Source organism: Vipera berus, assembly GCF_964194415.1.
Source record: "Vipera berus genome assembly, chromosome: W".
NCBI classification, from domain to species: Eukaryota; Metazoa; Chordata; class Lepidosauria; order Squamata; family Viperidae; genus Vipera; species Vipera berus.
The window spans coordinates 54049374-54069734 of record NC_138210.1 but is presented as its reverse complement, the minus strand read 5'-3'; the positions used below and the strand labels follow the sequence as shown (position 1 = coordinate 54069734).

Here is a 20361-nt window from a genome sequence, read left to right as displayed (position 1 = left end):
ACGGTGGTCATAGGTCAAGGAAAAAAGATGTCGAGACTCTAGAAAGGGTACAGAGAAGAGCAGCAAAGATGATTGGGGGACTGGAGGCTAAAACATATAGGGAATGGTTGCTGGAATTGGGTATGTGTAGTTTAACGAAGAGAAGGGTGAGGGGTGACACGATAGCAGTGTTCCAATATCTCAGGGGCCGCCACAAAGAAGAGGGAGCCAAGCTATTCTCCAAAGCACCTGAAAGCAGGACAAGAAGCAACGGATGGAAACTAGTCAAGGAGAGAAGCAACCTGGAACTAAGGAGAAACTTCCTGACAGTTAGAACAATTAACCTGTGGAACAACCTGCCTCCAGAAGCTGTGAATGCTCCAACACTGGAAGTTTTTAAGAGGAGACTGGACTGAAATGGTATAGGGCACGGGTCGGCAACCCGCGGCTCCGGAGCCGCATGCGGCTCTTTGAGCTGTCTCCTGCAGCTCCCAGCCACCCGGTGCGCGCGCACCTCTTCGAACGGGCAGTGGTGCGCGCGCACCTCTTTGAACGGGCAGTGGTGCGCGCGCACCTCTCCAAATGGAGAGTGGCACCGCCCGTTCCGAGAGGTGCGCGCGCACCTTTCGGAAGGGCGGAGGTGCGCGCGCACCTCTCCAAGCTGCCGCCGTCCCGTCCGGAGACCTGCCGCGTTCGTCAAACATTGACGAACACGCCATCCCGTCCGGAGACCTGCCGCGTTCGTCAAACATTGACGAACACGGCAGCTGTGCAAATGGGATGGCGGCGGTTTGGAGAGTGCGCGCGCACCTCTCCCAAGCTGCCGCCGTCCGGAGACCTGCCGACGTTTGGGGAGGTTTGGGGAGGTGCGCGCGCACCTACGGTCATTCGGAGAGGTGCGCGCGCACCTCTCGGAATGGGTAGCGGCGCCGCTTCTTGCGAAAGCTGCCGCGGCCCGTCTGCAAAGCTGCCGCTTTCGGCAGCTTTGCAGACGGGCCGCAGCAGCTTTCCCAAGAAGCAGGGCCGCTGCCTGTTTGCGCGGAGGTACGGAGACCTGCCGACGTTTGGGGAGGTTCGCGCGCACCTACGGTCGTTCGGAGAGGTGCGCGCGCACCTCTTGGAATGGGTAGCGGCGCCGCTTCTTGCGAAAGCTGCCGCGGCACGTTTGCAGGCTGCCGAAAGCGGCAGCTTTGCAGACGGGCCGTCGCGCAACCGGGAACTGGTTCCATCACACATTAAAAAAAAGGCAACCGCGTGCGTCCGCGCATGCGCAAGAAAAACCCGTTTTGCGCATGCGCAAAACATTTTTTGCGCATGCGCGTGCATGGACGCACGCACGCGGCTCCCACTTTTTTTATGTGTGATGGAACCGGTTCCCAGTGGCTCTTTTCCTTTTTCGGGTTGCCGACCCCTGGTATAGGGTTTCCTGCCTTAGCAGGGGGTTGGACTAGATGACCTCCAAGGTCCCTTCCAACTACTACTACTTCTTCTTATTATTATTATTATTATTATTACTCTCCCCCCCACACACACACACTGTGTCTGCCTCGCCTGGCAGTTTACTGGCAAAAATGAAGCGGAGGCATCGACATAAGGGAGCCGCCCGACCCTCTCGAAAAGCCGGGCGTCTCTCAAGCGAACCCCCCCCCCCAGCACTCACCCTTTCCCCACTTCCCTCCTCTGAGGCGTCGGGCCAGCCACGCGCTCTCTGCTCCCACCCACCTGGCCAGAAGCCAAGGTCAGGGCGAGGAGAACGTGGTACGCGCAGGATGAACTAAATTTGTATTAAAAAGGGAAAAGGAAAAAAAAAGCAAGCGGGGGCAGTCCAGAGGAGAGGAAAAAAAACCAACACCACCAAAAACGTCAGAAGAAATCCTGCGCGCCAGGGAGACCGATCGGCTGCTGCACCCCGGCCCGGCCCTGCGCTGCCAACAGGTAACTCAAGCCGCCCGGCTGGGTGGGCGGGAAGGAGGGAAAAGTTGCGAGTGGGTCGTTCCGAGACCGATCGAAGTGGGAGAGAGAGAGACAGAGAGAGACAGAGAGAGAGGGAGGTCTCATCGGCTTAGACTCGGCGAAGGGGGACTCGTGAAAGGCGGGAAGGCAACGAAGCACAGCAGGCGATCGCTCTACTCTCTGGAAAAGGATCGGGAGAAGGGAGAGAAACGGCGCCGTCCTATCAGACGGCCGACCTACTCGCTCCCTTCCCCGCCATCTATTCTAACCCCCTAGATCCCCACCACCCAATCCTTTCTCCAGCTTTTCTCGCCCGCCCATCATTCTTTATCATTCGCGCCTTGCTTTCCGGGCGCGGGTTGTTGCCTTCGCTGGAGGAGGTGGTGGTTGTTGTTGTTGTTGTTGTTGTTATTATTATTATTATATTATTATTATTATTATTATTATTAGTGTTGTTGTTCTTGTTGTTTATTGTTGTTGTTGTTGTTTGGCACCGTATTTTGGCTAGCCCGTTAACAGCAGTCGTACAGAAAAAAAGAGTGTCCAAAGATACCTTTTGCTTCCATCCCTCCATCAACTTTTCATTTAAAATTATTGGCGGGGGGGGGGGAGGGGGAGGAACTGGAATAACCATCTGAATCCCCAAATTTCAGCCAATTGTGATTCTTCACAGATTTCCAAAAGGCTAATTCTTGGGAGGCAGGGAGACGTTGGAGAACTAGCAGAGGAGGAGGCTGGGGTGCGAGAAAGAAAGTTTGGCATAAAATAAACTTTTAGGCCGGGCTTTCAGTTCTGCCCTTATTCCGCACCTAACTGTACTGGGGAAAAATCTGAGTGTGAGAAGTTGTAAGGAAGGGAGTGGATGCGTAAGATGCTCCGGGTGTATTAAGGTCTGTGGCATTCCTCACTTCTGCCCTTGCCGTTTGTTGGAGCTGCTGCTAAAAGTTGCCATTCAGCAACCTCTGGAAAACCACAGATTCCCCACATCTAGATTTTGTTCTTCTTAAAATGGGTCTCTTGTATCACAATCAAATGCAAAACCCAACTCACTTATTGTTCAAACACTTGCTGTCCCCTGTTAATTAACTTTCCAAAGAGAGCTTTGGAAAAGGGCCTTGCAGTGAAAATGCTGGATTTCATGCAGATCGCCTTATAACTTTTTTTTTAGTCCTCAAGTTAAAACCCCAAATGAGACCAGAATTTCGGTTGCTAAGCAAGGTGGTTGTTAAGTATGTCACGCCCAATTTTACCTTTTTTGCCATGATTGTGAAGTGAAGTGAAGGCAGTTAAGTGGTTGTTAAGTGAATCTGGCTTTCCCCATTAACTGTGCTTGTCAGAAGCCAGTTGGGAAGGTCCCAATGGTGATCATGTGACTCTAGGATGCAGCAATCATTGTAAATACATGCTGGTTCCCAAGCACCCAAAATTTTGATCACATGATCATAGGGATACTGTGGAGGCTGTAAGTGCAAAGAATGGTTGTAGATCACTTTTTTGACTGCCGATGTAACTTCTAACTGTCACTAAATGAATGGTTGTAAGTCAAGGACTGCCTGTAGAACTTTAACGTACAGTTGCAAGAAAAAGTATGTGAACCCTTTGGGATTATGTGGAGTTTTGCATGAATTGGCCATAAAATGCGCTCTAAACGTCATGTAAGTCACAACAATAGAAAAACACAGTCTGCTTAAAATAATACTACACAAACATTAGCTGTTGTCATATTTTAATTGAACATAACATGTAAACATTCACAGTGCAGGGTGGAAAAAGTATGTGAACCCCTAGCCTAATGACTTCTCCAAGAGCCAATTGGAGTCAGGAGTGAGCCAACCTTGACTCCAATCAATGTGATGATATTGGATGTGTTGCTGACAGCTGTCCTGCCCTTTAAAAGCACACACCTGTTTTGGGTTTACTGGTCTCAAGAAGCACTGTCTGATGTGAACCATGCCTCGCAGAAAAGAGTTCTCAGAAGACCTACGATCAAGAATTGTTGACTTGCATGAAGCTGGAAAGGGTTATAAAAGTATCTCCAAAAGCCTTGATGTTCATGTGTCCACAGTAAGACAGACTGTCTACAAATGGAGAAAGTTTAGCACTGTTGCTACTCTCCCTAGGCGTGGTGGTCCTGTAAAAATGACTGCAAGAGCACAGCGCATAATGCTTAATGAGGTAAAGAAGAATCCTAGAGTGTCAGCTAAAGACCTACAGAAATCTCTGGCACATGCTAACATTTTTGTTGACACATCTACAATAAGGAAAACATTAAACAAGAATGGAGTACATGGGAGGACACCACGGAGGAAGCCATTGCTGTCCCCAAAAAATATTGCAGCACGTTTGAAGTTTGCAAAAGAGCACCTGGATGTTCCACAGCACTACTGGCAAAATATACTGTGGACAGATGAAACCAAAATTGAGTTGTTTGGGAAAAACACACACCACTATGTGTGGAGAAAAAAAGGCACAGCACACCAACATCAAAACCTCATCCCAGCTGTAAAACATGGTGGAAGGAGCATCATGGTTTGGGGCTGCTTTGCTGCCTCAGGGCCTGGACGGATTGTTGTCATTGATGGGAAAATGAATTCCAGAGTTTATCAGGACATTTTGCAGGAAAACGTACGACCATCTGTCCGCCAACTGAAGCTCCGCAGAGGATGGGTGATGCAACAAGACAATGACCCAAAGCATACAAGTAATTCAACAAAACAATGGCTTCAACAGAACAGAATACGCCTTCTGGAGTGGCCCAGTCAGAGTCCTGACCTCAACCCTATTGAAATGCTGTGGCATGACCTTAAGAGAGCGATTCACACCAGACATCCCAAGAATATTGCTACACTGAAACAGTTTTTTGAAGAGGAGTGGTCCAAAATTACTCCAGATCGTTGTGCAGGTCTGATCTGCAACTACAGGAAATGTTTGGTTGAGGTTATTGCTGCCAAAGGAGGGTCAACCAGTTATTAAGTCCAAAGGTTCACATACTTTTTCCACCCTGCACTGTGAATTTCCATCTTATGTTCAATTAAAACATGACAACAACTAATGTTTGTGTAGTATTATTTTAAGCAGACTGTGTTTTTCTATTGTTGTGACTTACATGACGTTTAGAGCGCATTTTATGGCCAATTCATGCAAAACTCCACGTAATCCCAAAGGGTTCACATACTTTTTCTTGCAACTGTAAATCTGGAGCCCAACGCACACATACTCAGAAAAAGGACTCATTGGCTATATATTTTGCTGAATAACTATGTACAGAATATTGTGCGCTGGAAACTATGCAAACATCTCTTCAAATACAACAGTGCTTGCTTTTAAGCTTATGCTGCAACTATTCAAGTTTTCCCTTTAGTTTTTGCAGGGCAGGGAGTGTTGCTAAGTTTGCAGAACTTATTTTTGTGCACAGTTACCTTATAATTATGCAGTGTTAAGCATCTTTGCAGAGTAACCAAACTTTCCAAGAACTGGGGGCCTTTTGATTTAGCAGTCACTTAACTCTTTCACAGCCATCCTAGCCTAGCTATCCTCTGATCACCTCCTGGACTGGAGAAGGTTGTTTACTGCCTGTGTCAGGAAACTCCAATTACTTGGTGGGGAATTAGTCAAGGAAGGGAACACCTTTTTTCGTCTGTAAAACGTCACTTGGCAGTTATGTCCATGTGAAGCAGAAAGCAGAAGAGAATTTTAACAATCAAAGTTTAGAGAATTTCTGTTTACATTACAAATGAAGGAAATGCCCCTTCGAACATAATATTGCCGCATTAATGAAGAAGCAGATCTGAATGCAAAGGCCATCACATGGTAGTTAATGAGATCCACTAAACTGCAGTCCTATTCTGAGTTGACATATCTGTGGTTATCCTCTTGTTTACACTCATATTGTCCAATTGACTTCCCCCTCCCAGATATATTTGGACTACACCTCCCAGAATTCTCAGCTATAGAAGACTTAGTTCTCTCAGCCCACCAGACTGGGTCTCTTATTTTATTCTGAAATAGGGATACTTAACCTGGAGTCCATAGAGTTGAGTGTCCACGCTTAGATTTCACGGGTGTGTGCGTGTGTGTCCGTGGACTTTGATGGGATAACATTTACAACTGATTTCACTATTTTATTTTATACATTTAAAAACATGTTTCTGAGAAGCAGCTTGTAGGTTTCACCTGGCTCACAAAAAGGGCCCAAGCCACAAAAGGTTAAGAATTGTTCAAAACATGACATGAAATGTTTTTTCAAAGCTCAGGAATTTGAAAGCCATTAGTAAGACTTGACCCCAAAATGTTTTCTTGCTAGAGGAGGACAACAATGGTGCTATTGTTGTCTCCCACTGCTCAGATGAGATTTTACAAGATTTAGGCCACTTCCATTTTTTTATTTAAGTAATAATATATGCCTCCCAACTCAAAATCATATGATTAAAGCTCAGAGAATTGGTCATCTATGCTAGGAATGAGTAACATCCCAGATATTGTCAAGTCAAAAATTCCAATGCCTCATTGTTGACTAAGCTATGGGTGGGGTTGAGCTACAATTTTCAACAGCCCTGGCCAGCACATTCAATGGCTAGAGCTGAAAGACACCTTGGACTCTCCAAAACAATTGAATTAATTGATTAACCATCTTCCATTCATAAGTTGAAGGTGATGAATTATACATAGTCCTTGACTTACAACTATTCATTTCGTGACCAAAATTAAATGAAAAGAAAAAAGTGACTTATGACCATTTTTCACACTTACGACCGTTGCAGCATCCCCATGGCCACATGATTAAAAATCGGATGCTTGGCAACTGGTTCATATTTATGATGGTTGCCAGTTTCCTGGGAGATCATGTGATCACCTTTTATGACCTTCTGACAAGCAAAATCAATGAGGAAGCCAGATTCATTTAGCAACCATTTTACTAACAACAACTGCATTGATTCACTTAATAACTATGGCAAGAAAGGTCATAAAATGGAATAAAACTCACTTCACAACTGTCTCACTTAGCAACAGAAGTTTGGCCGAGAGTCAAGGACTACTGTATTAAATCTGTTTTGAATGCCAGATTAATGTGTACATTATTTTTAATGTTCATCTTAAATTGCAAAGGAGGAATGCAACCCATATATTATGGCCAGAATACTGTCATACAAGTAAACTTACTAGAGAATCAGATTTGCTGTTAATGGAATACCTCATGATAAATTTGACAGTGTGGAAGAAAAACACAAATCTGAGTGATGTGCCTCATCCGCGAAGCCATATCGTTAGGGGAACTTTGGCACTAAAACAAACTGGGGGAAAAACAGCGGCTAGCAATAAGAATCAGATGAGAAAAATGTTCACATTTATTGCTTAATTATAAACTCAGTTCCAGATTTCCTTTCTCTGCTCTGCACTGCCTACTACAATGTTTTTCAGCTTTAGCCATTTTAAGAGTTGTGGGTTCTCCACTGCTGGAGGCTTTCAAGAAAAGTTTGCACAACTGTTTGACATGATACAAGATCTCCTGCCATAGGCAAGGGGGTTTAAGAGTAGAGGACCTCCCAGGACTGTGATTCTATGATTCTAAGACTTGTGGACTTCCACTCTCTGCATTCTGAGAGCAGAAATCCACATGTCTTAAAGTTGCCATGGAACACTGGATTCCCTCTTTGCCATTTGGAGGAAAACAAACCGTTTGTGAGTGTGTGTGCACATGTGCAGTCTTGATGGGACTGAAAAGGGCGGCAACCTATCTAGGCAATTGCTACCCCTTTCCACCTCCTTCTTCTTGCCCACAGCTCACATAATTTTTAAACATCTGGATCACATTAAGCCAGGCTTACAGCCACAGGAATTTAAACTAGCTGCAGGAACCCCAGATTCTGCTTTCTCTGACGTGAGGAAGGAGGAAATACGTTGCATTTAAGGAAGGGCTTCAAAATCTGAGCATCCTGAGGCAATTTGGAATAAACTGGCTAAGGTCTGGGTAATGGGAGAAAATTTTCGTTTCCCCCCCCCCTTTGGATTTGAGATTTGTGAATCCTTGGGAAGTGATATGGGGACGGCTGGATAATAGAAAGCTTCTGAAAAGCAGAATCCGGAGAGCGCAGAATTTATCAGTTTGAGGAGACACAGTGGGTTTAAGTTGCTTGGGAAGACAGTAGTTCCTAGTTGCTTTAACCAGCCACGAGGAAGGAGTAAGCTTAATCTATGTTTTTCTTCTCTCCATTCAGCTTCCAGGATGAGTTTCCTTCTCTTTGCGGTCACAGCCCTCCATGTTCTTATCCTCATCTTACTCTTCGTAGCCACCTTGGACAAGGTAAGAAAGAACTGAAATATCCCAGTGTTTAATCTGCAGGTTCAATGTTTCGCTTGAGAGCTGCTTAGCTATTCTACATTCCCTTCCCTTCTGTGCCTAGTACTGTTATGCTACAATTCCCAGAACTGTCCAGCCATCTGGACTTCACAAGGGGTGCTTCATGATTTTAGTAAGCTTGACTCTAGAGACCATTTCCTCTGACTCTTTGATGAGGTACCAGGTTTTAATCAAGGATAGTAAATAATTTTTCTCAGCATTTCACTTGAAAGGGAAAAAAAAACATAACTATCAGGCATGAAGAATCAGGACCACATGTTAAGTTGCAGTTAAGCTGATTTATTGCTCATGCCTACGTACAAGAATCTAGTCAACTAATGATCAGCACTAAATTAGTGCTAGGTAAGAGTCAAAAGAGTTCCGGGGGGGGGGGCTGGATTTGGAACATTTGTGGGAACGTAAGGACTCCAGGGTGATTGCTTCTTTGACTCCACCTCCCCCCACGTTCTGCGTCTTCTCCTACGTCAGCAAGCCATTCTAACCTCCTTATAAATTTTAGTATGTGCTCATCACCTGTTTATTCAGGAGATAAAATGTTTGCTGCGAGGATGAAGGTCTTACACATACAGTAATGTGGGTTGGAATTAAGGAAAAAATGCTGAGCAACTTACTTCCACCCCATCATCACTATCTGTTGCTGAAAAAATAGATAAAAACGAAGGACATAGTGAGGTAGTTGGCTTGATTTCACACTTTTTGCATGATAAGCTTGGTCACCATCAAACCACCCCCAGTTATGTGGTAGCAACCCTGGTGCCAAGAGAAGATGGAAAACACTACTTCATTTTTCAGTTCAGAAAAATAAGAAATTGATCTGCTTTGATTGAAGGCTAAGGATGAGAGGAAGGCTATGTCATCTGGTTGTTTCCTTCAAGACCTGGTTAGTCAAAGACTTTGAGCCAAAGCTAAAGGACAGTTAAAGGATATTCAGATGTGCCCCAGATGATCTTGGCTTCTACACATTTATTCGTCTCTCTATTAAGAATAATAAGATTTATTCGCAAGTTAAATATCTGTGAGGAATCAAATAAACTGATCGGAAGAGAATCCCTTGAAAATGCCAGCCACATTTTTTTATTCAAGATAATTGCTCCTCAGATGTCAAGAGCAGAGCCTAAGACAAGGCCACATAGACACTTCAAAGAATCCCCAATGACATTACATTTCTGCCTGAAATTCTTCTTGCTCCTTGCATTTCTAATTGGTGTTTGTTTCTCTCCAAAAGAAGAATATATTTACACATCTGTAAACACACTTATTTGCACATGTTTTATGTTTTGGGAGAGCCCTCTTAAATGGTAAACAAAAATGCATTTGGGAAACAAATGCCAACTAACAACTCTGACTGGGAATATGATACAGCCTGAAAAAATTTTATGAGCTCAATTTTTTTTAGCATTGTTTTTTGAAGTACTGTATTTTTCTTTTTTCCCCTCCTTTAAATTTAAAACAGATTTCTTTAAATAAAAGAAAGATTGTTCTATTCTGCTTTATACTGATCCCAAAGAAAATGTCTCTATCCTCATATTTTGTTAGTCTGACAACTAGTTTGGGGAAGATTATTGATATTAACCCCCTCCGATTTAAGATGGCTGTGTGTGTGTGTGTGTGTGTGTGTGTGTGTGTGTGTGTGTGTGTGTTTTGAATGGTGAATTGTCAGTGGCTGCATTTTGAACCTCTGCTGGGGAGACACTCTCTTGAGCAGAGAAATCTGTGTCTCTTTCCTTGCTTCAGGAATCTCTGACAAATCCTTCAGGACTAGTAGTTTGTTGATTTAAAAAATTACAGAAGCATGCCTGTTAACACAGGAAAAGGCTGGGTTACAACCATGAATCCTGTTTCCATTTTGAACTATTTGCATATATGACTTGTTTAACTCATTAATATTTTTGTCTTGAATGAGGAATCTGTACCTTTCCAACAAAACAACATAAGCCAAAATTACCCACACAGCTGAATTCCTCCAGACAGTGTTTTTCAACTTTGGCCACTTGAAGATAGGTGAACTTCAACTCCCAGAATTCCCCAGCCACCAATGCTGGCTGGAGAATTCTGGGAGTTGAAGTCCACGCATCTTAAAATTACAAGGTTGAGAAACCCTTGCCTTAAAATATTAGTGTGTGTTTGTGACATTTGCTGGATACATTATATTGTGTCCCCTGTTGTATCACTTGGGGTGAAAGTAATTTGTTTTTTCCTTTTGTTTTCTCCCCCTGAAACTTTTCCCTTTTGCTGCTCCCCAAACTTGGCATTTTAGTAGTACCGTAGATTAGGGCTGCCACTAATTACACCCTCAGGAGACTTAAATACAGGTAGTCCTCGCCTTACAGCCACAGTTGAGCCCCAAATTTCCATGGCTAAGCAAGGCAGTTGTTAAGTGAGTGTTGTTCCATTTTATGACCTTTCTTGCAACTGTTGTTAAGTGAATCACTGCAGTTGTTAAGTTAGTAATACAGTTGTTGAGTGATTATGTCTTCTCCATTGACTTTGCTTGTCAGAAGGTCACAAAAGGGGATCACACGACCCCTGGGACACTGCAACCGTCACAAACACTTGCCAGCTGCCAAGTGTTCAAAGTTTGATCAAGTGACCATGGGAATACTGTAACAGTCGTTAAGTGTGAAAAAAGATCGTAAGTCCCTTTTTTCAGTACTGTAGTACTTCGAATGATCGCTAAACAAATGTTTCTAAGTCGAGGACTGCCTGTAATTGTTTTCCCTTCCTTCCTTCCTGGCCATGGGGGAAAAAGAAGAAGAGTCACCTGTTGGATTTCTGCCTGTGTCACACCGAAAAGATGACTGGCGAAGAAGGGGCAGTCTCGGTGTTCTCACACTCTTGTGCTCATGTTGCACAAGGGATGCTGCATGGTCATAAGTCAGTTTTTTCAATGCCGTTGTAACTTTGAACAGTCACTAAAGGAGTAGTTGCAAGTCGAGGATTACCTGTATATGACATCTTTAAAAAAATCAGAAATCCCGCTGTCCACTAAGAGAAGGAAATGAAAGAACAGAGAAAGGGGGGGGGGGGCAGAATGGCCTCACACCAGGAAAGAAAAAATGAGAAGAGAGACATTCGGGGAAGTTATAGGGAGACAGAGAAATTCAGGAATGTGTGGCAGCCTCCAGGACTTGGCTCTGTCACCACCAGACTGCACATAAAACCAATTAGAGAAAAAAAAACTTGAAGAGAAAAAGTTGCGGAAACATATTTTGGAAAGCCAGAACGTTTTCAAATGCTTCTTGTTCCCTTGCGTCAATTTTGCCTCCCACAGGATGGGGAAACAAATGTTACAATTACAGTACAGACACTCCTCAGTTATGACCGTCATGAAGCTTCCCCATCATGGTTGTAAGTCGTGACCGTCATAAAATGGGTCTTTCACACGACCGGCTCCATTTCACAACCTTTTTTGCAGTGGTCGTTAAGCGAATCACCATGGTCATTAAGTGAACCAATGGTTTTTGTATAAAACCAGAAGTGCTGATTTTGGGCAAAACTGTTGTAAAAGGCAGTCACGTGGCCACGAAAAAAAATGCAAATGTCCGTAAATGCAGCTGTATTGCTGAGTGCCCGAGGTTTGGTCATATAGCTGTGAGGAGGCGACCGTCAGAATTTTGAATCCAGGTCATAAGTAGCCTCAAGGTAGGTCTATTTGAAGTTCGACTGGTTGCTAAGAGTCCAGTCATAGGTTCAAGGACTACCTGTATAATGTGCAGTTCAATTTCAAGGATTCATTCATTCATTCATTCAGCCTATCTATCTATAGAAGCAACCTGGAGTTAAGGAAAAATTTCCCCAGTGAGAACAATAAACCAATAAACCAGGCTTGCTTTCAGAAATTATGGGTGCCAATCACTGGAGGTATTTAAGAAGAGATTGGACAACCACTTGCCTGCTTGAGTAGGGGGTTGGACTAGAAGACCTCCAAGGACCCTTCCAGCTCTATTCTAATCTATCTACCTACCTACCTATCTACCTACCTATCTACCTACCTACCTACCTACCTACCTACCTACCTACCTACCTACCTACCTATCTATCTATCTATCTATCTCCCTCCCTCCCTCCCTCCATCTTGCCAAGCTGCAGTTATTACAACTAATGTTGGCTATTGTTTTCGAAGTAGCACACTCAACCCTCTGCTCAATAAAGACTTATCTGTAAAATTACTGGTGTTTCAAAGGGCATGGTGGAAACAAGATTTTATTTGGACTCCGCAACCAGTTATGGTTTGGAGCCAGTTTATTAACCTTCATTCACCTATTTGGAAAGGTGCCTCTCTTCGGCTTCATCTTTTCTGTCCTAACTCCTTGTCTTTGCTTCTTCTTTTTTTGTTCTTGTTGTTCTAGTCATGGTGGGTTCTGCCTGATAGAGAAACAGTGAACATCTGGTATGAATGTCTGATGGAAAACCACCACAACTGGACATGTCACCCAGTGTCTGACAGTAGTGAGTATATATTGTGTGTTTTGTGGAAATGGCCCAGAACCATCCATGTGAAGCGCTAGTCTAGGGAAATCAGGAGATTCAGGCAGTTCAAATGAGTATAAAGATTGAGGGCAAGAGAAGAAGGGGACGACAGAGAATGAGGTGGCTGGATGGAGTCACTGAAGCAGTAGGCGTGAGCTTAAATGGACTCCAGAAGATGGTAGAGGACAGGAAGGCCTGGAGGAACGTTGTCCGTGGGGTCGCGATGGGTCGGACACGACTTCGCAGCTAACAACAACAACAACAACAAAGATTTATTACAAGCTGAAGCTCTCTGCAAGAATCTGAGCTACTTATGGTTAAGGGAAATGAGCGGGAATTAAGAAGGTATTCAAGGTGGGCTGGATTTAGATCTCCTGTGGGCGCGCAAGGACTCGTGACTTACGATGCGTTTGAACCCTCCCTCGGGCTCAGCCTGGTCAACTTCTACAATCTTCAGGAAAAGGTGAAACTTGGCAAGAGGGTGGAAAGAAAGTTGCACGCTTGGCCCCCATCCTGCTTCAAGATATGGATGCATTTATGGAGCCTTCCCCAAACCAGGCGCCCCTCAGACGTTAAGCTCCCAGAATTTCCCAGTAAATACGACTGAAACAAGTTTAGCCATTTGGGCTGCTGGGAAATTTACTGGAGAAGGCAGATTGGTTAAAGATCTGCTCTTAACGGTCTTTTCTCTTCAATGGTTTCTTTCCCCAGAATGGCTTCACGGAGTCCAGGCGTTCATGGTGTTAAGCCTTCTCTTCTCCAGCTTGGCTTTCATTATTTTCATGTGGCAGCTCTACACGATGAAGCGGGGAAGCCTGTTTTATGCCACAGGGATTTTCCAGATATTGACTGGTAAGGGTCCCATTTGAACGTTGCAAAGTCATAGAGCAAGAGAGAGGTGGTAGCACAGGGGTGTCAAACTCAATGTCATTGAGGGCTGCATCAGCATTGCGGTTGCCTTCGGGGGGGCTGGGTGGGTGTGGCCTGGGTGGGCGTGGCCTGGGTGGGTGTGGCTTGAGTGCGTATGGCCTACTGGGTGGGCGTGGCCAGCTCTACATCGTTCGCATCAAGGGTGCCTATGGGGGCCTGGGCAGGAGTGGGACAGATCTGAGGGTCTCTGGCAGAAGGAGGGTCTATGGGCCAGGGCCAAGGCAATGGGGGCCGTTCCCTCACTGTTTCCAGGATGGCTTCACGGGCCACATGAAACCACTTCGCGGGCCGGATCCGGCCCCCGGGCCTTGTGTTTGACATATCTGTGGTAGCATGTACAAGGAAGGAAGATTGGGACGGAGTTGTGGGGGAGCGGAGGTTTCCATGTGCAAGACGTAAACAGCAAAGGGGTGTTTGCATAGATCTGTGTTTCTCAGCCATAACAACTTGAAGGTGTATGGACTCCCAGAATTCCCCAGCACGTTAAGGTCTAACTTAATCGGAACGATTTCCAAAGTGTTTAGCTACTTTGTTACAACCCTGGATGAATCTGGTTATGCTCCATTTTGCCCAAATTATCTTTTTTAATATAAAGACCTTGCAAGCCCCAGTTAAGAAGTGGAGCTCAGGAGAAGGAAAGCTTGGCTCTTCAAGTAGCCTTCGGAGGGGTGACTTTTAAGAGGGGTGGACTTCAACTCCCAGAATTCCCAAGCCAGAATTGCTATCTGAGGAATTCTGGGAGTTGAAGTCCATCTGTCTTAATGTTGCCAAGGTTCAGAAACACTGATCCTAGCTAATTCCAATCAGAATTACCAATAAGAAGTTGTAGTTCAACAACATCTCAAACCCCATAGGTTTCTCACCACTCTGCCCACTTATCTCTAGTGATGCTGGGATGCCTATTGCAGATCTGAATAGGCGGCTGGTGGGATTTTGCACTATGTAAGAATTGTCTATGTGGATAGGAAGGATGTAATTATCCTTTAGGTTGCTTGCTGAAGATGGGGAAGCAAGATGGAGCTGTAACTTGATCCTAATTCACCTTTTTTTGCTTCCTTCCCAGCTGTCTCGGTGTTCACAGCTGCCTTGATCTACACTATCCATGTGGACACGTTCCAGCGAGGGCGAACGCCTGGCGGCTCTTACGGTCACTGTTTCGTACTAGCCTGGCTGTCTTTTCCCTTGGCCCTTATCAGTGGAATTGTCTACATCCACCTTCGGAAAAAAGAGTGACTGACAATAAGGAAACCTCTCCATTTATCTTGGAAGGAGACTTGTCCTCCTTTCAATTTAGCTATGTGTTCATTCTTTGCAGTTTTTGAAAGCACTCGTAGCACAAAATTCTATGCAATGGGTAACTTGATCCATGGGGGTTCTTGCACTGTAGGTGCCTGATTTTCGTTTGCATACAGGTAGTCCTCGACTTATGACCACAATTGAACCCAACAGATCCGTAGCTAAGCAAGTCAGCTTTGAAGTGAGTGGGGCCCCATTTTATGACCTTTCTGCTACAATTGCTAAGCGAATCACTGCAGTTGTTAAATGAACCACGTGGTCGTTAAGGGAATCCAGCTTCCCCATTGGCCTTGTTTGCCGGAAACCAAATGGGAAAGATAGAAATGATGATCACATGACCCTGGAATAGGGCAACTGTCATAAATACATGCTAATTGCGAAGCACCCAAATTTTGATCAGGTGACCATGGGGAGGCTGCAATGGTCATTAAGTGTGAAAAGCGGTCGTAAGTAACTTTTTTTTCAGTGCTGTTGTAACTTCAAATGATCAATAAACAAATGGTTGTAAGTCAAGGACTACCTGTATTTTTATATACCTCCCATGATATGGGAAGTTAAAGGTGTGCCATCATACACTGGGCATTTCTTTAGTCTCTGAGAGGTTACCATGAATTTAATGCCTGAATATTTTGCTGGCAAAATGATATGACATCATGCCATCCTATCAGCCTATTCTCCTAATAACTGGAGAAAGGTTTTCTTCTTCTTTTTTGTAATTATGTACATGTACATTATAGCCCCCTTTTACTTTTGCAAATGAGGGAACAATATATTCCTCCTGTAGTGGTTTTTTTTTTAAAAAAAAAATAATAATCTCCCTTTTTGATAACCTGCAGTATGGCAGTCAACCCCTCCAACTTTTTTTATAAAATCAATTTTTATTTGAAATACATATTTTAATGGGAAAAACATGGAGGTGCATTGGTAGTGTAGATATAAAATATATTTCTTTTTTAAGTTTTTGCAAACAGAAGGCAAATTGAAATACAATGTAAAAGGATTCTCGTGTTTGTTTTTTAAACTCATTTTAAAATAGAGGTTAAATAAGAATCTGTTTTATAACGTGTTGGTTTTATTGCAGATATTACTGTCTTTTCACATTTGCCTCTTGGGAGATAAAATACCGTGTGGATAACATTCCTATTAAATTGCAGTTGGAAAATCACTGAACTTTTTAAAGTTTGAAGAACAAGCCACAGGAGTCTGCTTATTGCTTGTTCAGAAAAGTTTCTAATCATCTTTTTAAAAGTGTCCTCTTATTATTGTATATGTAGGAGCATTTGTGAGGGAGGTCAAAAAAGTCAAGATGGCAGTCATGACTATACAATTGATCCTCTTTTTGTATACAGCACTTATACAAAATTACTGAGCTTCAGTTATGCACTTGCTATTATACAGCCATTTCTACTTTTTTTTAAAAAAAAAACAACCTCCATTCCCAGAGATTAGCTTCATCCAATTTTTGGAATGCTTCCTTTTCAGAATATTCTACTTAGGAAAAAGTCAAAAGGGAAAATAATTACTTTTAAATAGACTTGTGGGATAAATAAAGGATTTGTTCAATGGGATATTCTTTATTTTGTATCTAAGATCTTTGTTACTTTTTCTTAAAACACCAACTTACTTTATAGTACAGGTAGCCCACATTTAGGAACCAAAACTGGGGCTGGCAACTCAGTAATTAAGCAAAACAGTTGCTAAATGAAAACATGACTGCTTGTGATCTTACTTCAGCTTCCCTTTGCTTTACAAATCTGTAAAGGTCATAAACATAGAGAATTGACTGCGAAGTTACTTTTTCATCACCATAACAACTGCGAATGGACACTAAATGAGGTGGTCGCTAAACAAGGACTACCTATAACTTTCCGTAAATTTATTCAGTGAGTTACAACCAATTGTAACAATCTGTTCAGTGGATATACATTGGCAACAGTATTTGTTCCCACTCACATTAAAATACAACAGGTTTGGGTTTTTTTCTAGCTTTTTCCAAATGTTTCTCCCTGTATTCTCAACCTCCTGGCTGAGAATTACAGGGACTGTAGGCTGCATATCCAAAATTCTGCAGTTTAAGGAATGTTCACGAAATTATGAGGAATGTTCACAAAATTATAGTTGTGTACCATCTTTCTTCAACAGGTTTGCTCTTCGTTCAACTTGATTGCTAGTGCCAAAATTGATGGTTCCTAGAAATGTCCCTTTTTTGTCTTTTTCCAATGGCTTTTATATTTTATACTTATTTTAGAAATTAAAAAGCAATGAAAAGAGTTGACAGAGCTGTATCTTCCTTCTTTGGTATGGCAAATGCTTTTTTACTCCCAACTCCAGAGCTGTGGTGGCAGCACAGTGGTTAGGATGCAGTACTGCAGGCTGACTCTGCCAACTGCTAGGAGTTCGATCCTGTCTGGTTCAAGGTTGACTCAGCCTTCCATCCTTCCACGGACTTGACTCTGTAATCCTCTTAGAGAGGGCTGTAAAGCACTGTGAAGTGGTATATAAGTCTAAGTCCTATTGCTATTGCTATTCTCTTAGGTTTTCACAGGGGAAGCTCGTAGTTAGAGAGGAGACCGTGAAAGATTATGATTTGGGTAGCTCTTGCTTAGTAAACAGAAAGTGACCATCAGCTCCGTCGCTAAATGAGGTGGTCACTAAGCTGAAGATCGTGCGACTGCAACGGGCTTGATTCTATTTGGTTGTTAAGTGAATCACAATGGGTGCAACGTAAGGTGTCACATGACCGCAACTTCTGTGTCCTCCATTACTTTTGCTTGTCAGAAGCCAGTTGTGAAGCATGAACAGCAGTCGTGACTGCAGGATGCGGTGGGGTCCATAAATGTGCCCTGGTTCCAAAGTGCCCAAATGGTGACTGTATGATTGGGATGCTGTGATGGTTGTGCAACAGAATTTGTGTCAGCTGTCTTTTTTAAAAAAATAATTGTAGCTTTGACACTGAACGAGGCAGTCGGTAAGCGAGGATTACATGTAACAAATTGCAACTTAAAATATAATCCACACAGCTAGTATCAAGGTTAGCTAGAATCCCAGTTGCTGTTGTTCATTCACTACCTTGCAGTCTAACTGGGCAAAGTACTTTTTATTTACAGGAGGTCCTCAACTTACAACAGTTCATTTAGAGACCCTTCCAAGTTACAACTGCCTTGGAAAAAAAAAGTGACTTATGACTGTTTTCAACACTTAACGACAGTTGTAGCATCCTCATGGTCACATGATCAAAATCCAGATGTTTGGCCACTGGCGTATATTTAGAACGGTTGCGGTGTCCCGGGGTTGTGTGATCACTTTGAGACCTTCTAACAAGCAGTCAACGGGGAGTCAGATAGACCTAACAACCGTATTACTAACAGCTGTAGTGATTCACTTAACCCCCGTGGGAAGAGGTCATAAAACGGGGCAAAATTCACTTAACAACTGTCTCACTTAGCAACAGAAATTGAGGGCTCCCTTGTAGTCGTAAGTCGAGGGCCACCTGTCTCGTGGCATTTGAACATTGAACTGCTTACAAGCTTCACCACAACCGTATTATTTTCATAGATAGGAACCAAGCGGTGGACCAGCTGATTCTCGGGTCCCTCGCATAAAATGGGAATGGGTTGCTTTTGGCCTGCCTGTACAGTGTAATTACTGGACTGTCTGCCTCTGATAAAGTAACCTACTCCCATCCATATTAGGCAAAAAGTGCAGCTTCAAGTCTATGGAGGGTGCTAATTTGCCATCTGGCAAAGCACAGACCTGTGCCTGGGAATGAATAAATATTTAATCTTGTTGAGATCTGAAGATTCTATCCACTGCCAAGCATAAATAGGAGCTGCCTTTTCGTAGGAACACAAGCAATCTTAGGAATAATAGAGCTCAGACTTACAAAAAAAATTGCACTAAAGAGGAGTTACTAGCCTGGAGGTTTCTGCAAGAGGACAAATGGTTGCTGGCTACTGCAGACTATTAGCCCTTTGGAAAGCATCAGTGGTGGGACTCAGATATGTGAACAACTGGTTATGTCGTGTGGATGCCACTTCCGGAAGTCCATTCTGGGCCTAGGCAACAAAAAATTAGCTACCGGTTCTGCCAAAGTGGGTGCGAACCGGCTGAATCTTCCTCCCTCCCACTGGAAAGCATGCTTGTAGCATTCAGTGCAATTGCGGAAGTTTTTTAAGTCACCGTTTTTCAAACTTAGCAACTTTTAAGATGTGTGGACCTCCAATCCCAGAATTCTCAAGCTAGCTGGGGAATTCTGGGAGTTGAAGTCCACACCTTAAAAATGGCTGCGTTTGAAAAACATTGCTTTAAACAAGCAGGCAGTAATACAATGCAATTATTGTTTGTTCTGTAGAATTTTCCATCCCAATCTGTTGTTCTTCAGTGCAAAAATATGTTAACCATTATTAATAATTTGGACAGAGGTTCAGATAAAAAGATCACCTCACCAACGTAAACAAGTTGCCTCTGTTTTATATCTGCTATAAAGAAAGCTGGGATCATGTGTCTTATCACAAGATTTAAATCGCAGCGGTTTTGATCTAGGGGTAGATCTGATAGCAGTTAATGCTTGCAGTTTCCCTCAAGTTGTGCAGTTTGACTTTATAATTTCTTGACAGCAATATGGCTAGTTTTGCTACTACCACATCAACTTTTTTCAACTATCCAGTCTATAGCTCGGGAATCTACTTGTGGTCTCCCATCCAAGTGCTAACCAGGAATCTCTGTTTACCTCTTGACAAAAAGCAATATATTCATATACACATACTATATTTCCAAAGGGTTATTTTAGATTTTGCTCATTCTACCGGCTTGGGAGAGAACAATTCAATAAAAAAAAGGTCAGGCGAAGATTGACGTGCAACAGTGGAGGAAATAATGAGAGCCAAGTAGAGAGAAGACTAGAAATTGAAAGATTCTGCAAGAAGTAAGAGTAGGAATTGACAAACTATTAAAAATAAATTGTGGTTTGGCATATTTGGGGGGTGGGGGGGGTGGGGGTGTTCCCATGTGGGTGAATGTTGGAAGAAACCAATTTCACCTGTGGCATCAAAGCACAATGTAAGGTTTACACGTCTTAAGAGACCTGGAAGCAGCTCAACTCAATCCGTCCATTTATTACACCTATACCAGGGGTAGGCAACCTCGGCTCTTTTATGACTCGTGGACTTCCAACTCCCAGAATTCCTGAGTCAGCATAGCTGACTCAGGAATTCTGGGAGTTGGAAGTCCACGAGTCATAAAAGAGCCGAGGTTGCCTACCCCTGACCTATACAAGTTGATTCATCTCTCTCTCTCTTTTAAAAAAAAACCAACATCTAATGAGCAAATGTTAAGCAGGGTGTGGAAACATTTTCAACATTGTTGGAACTGCAAAG

At 43.4% G+C, this 20361-nt stretch overlaps 1 protein-coding gene across 3 annotated transcripts in view; it reads left to right on the top strand.

The window, feature by feature from the left end:
- The window catches only part of LOC308676556 (epithelial membrane protein 3-like), a 32067-nt gene extending 14248 nt beyond the window's left edge, over positions 1 to 17819 (top strand). For 2 of the 3 annotated variants that reach the window (XM_081342414.1, XM_081342416.1), the window contains exons 2-5: positions 8148 to 8233; positions 12640 to 12739; positions 13472 to 13612; positions 14754 to 17819. In XM_081342414.1, coding sequence (XP_081198540.1) covers positions 8148 to 8233; positions 12640 to 12739; positions 13472 to 13612; positions 14754 to 14923 — 497 coding nt within the window. In that variant the 3' untranslated portion in view covers positions 14924 to 17819. Of the gene's footprint in view, positions 1 to 1729; positions 1915 to 8147; positions 8234 to 12639; positions 12740 to 13471; positions 13613 to 14753 lie in introns of those variants that run through there. The other variant, XM_081342415.1, reaches the window with a different exon arrangement.
- Positions 17820 to 20361: the final 2542 nt, after the last annotated feature.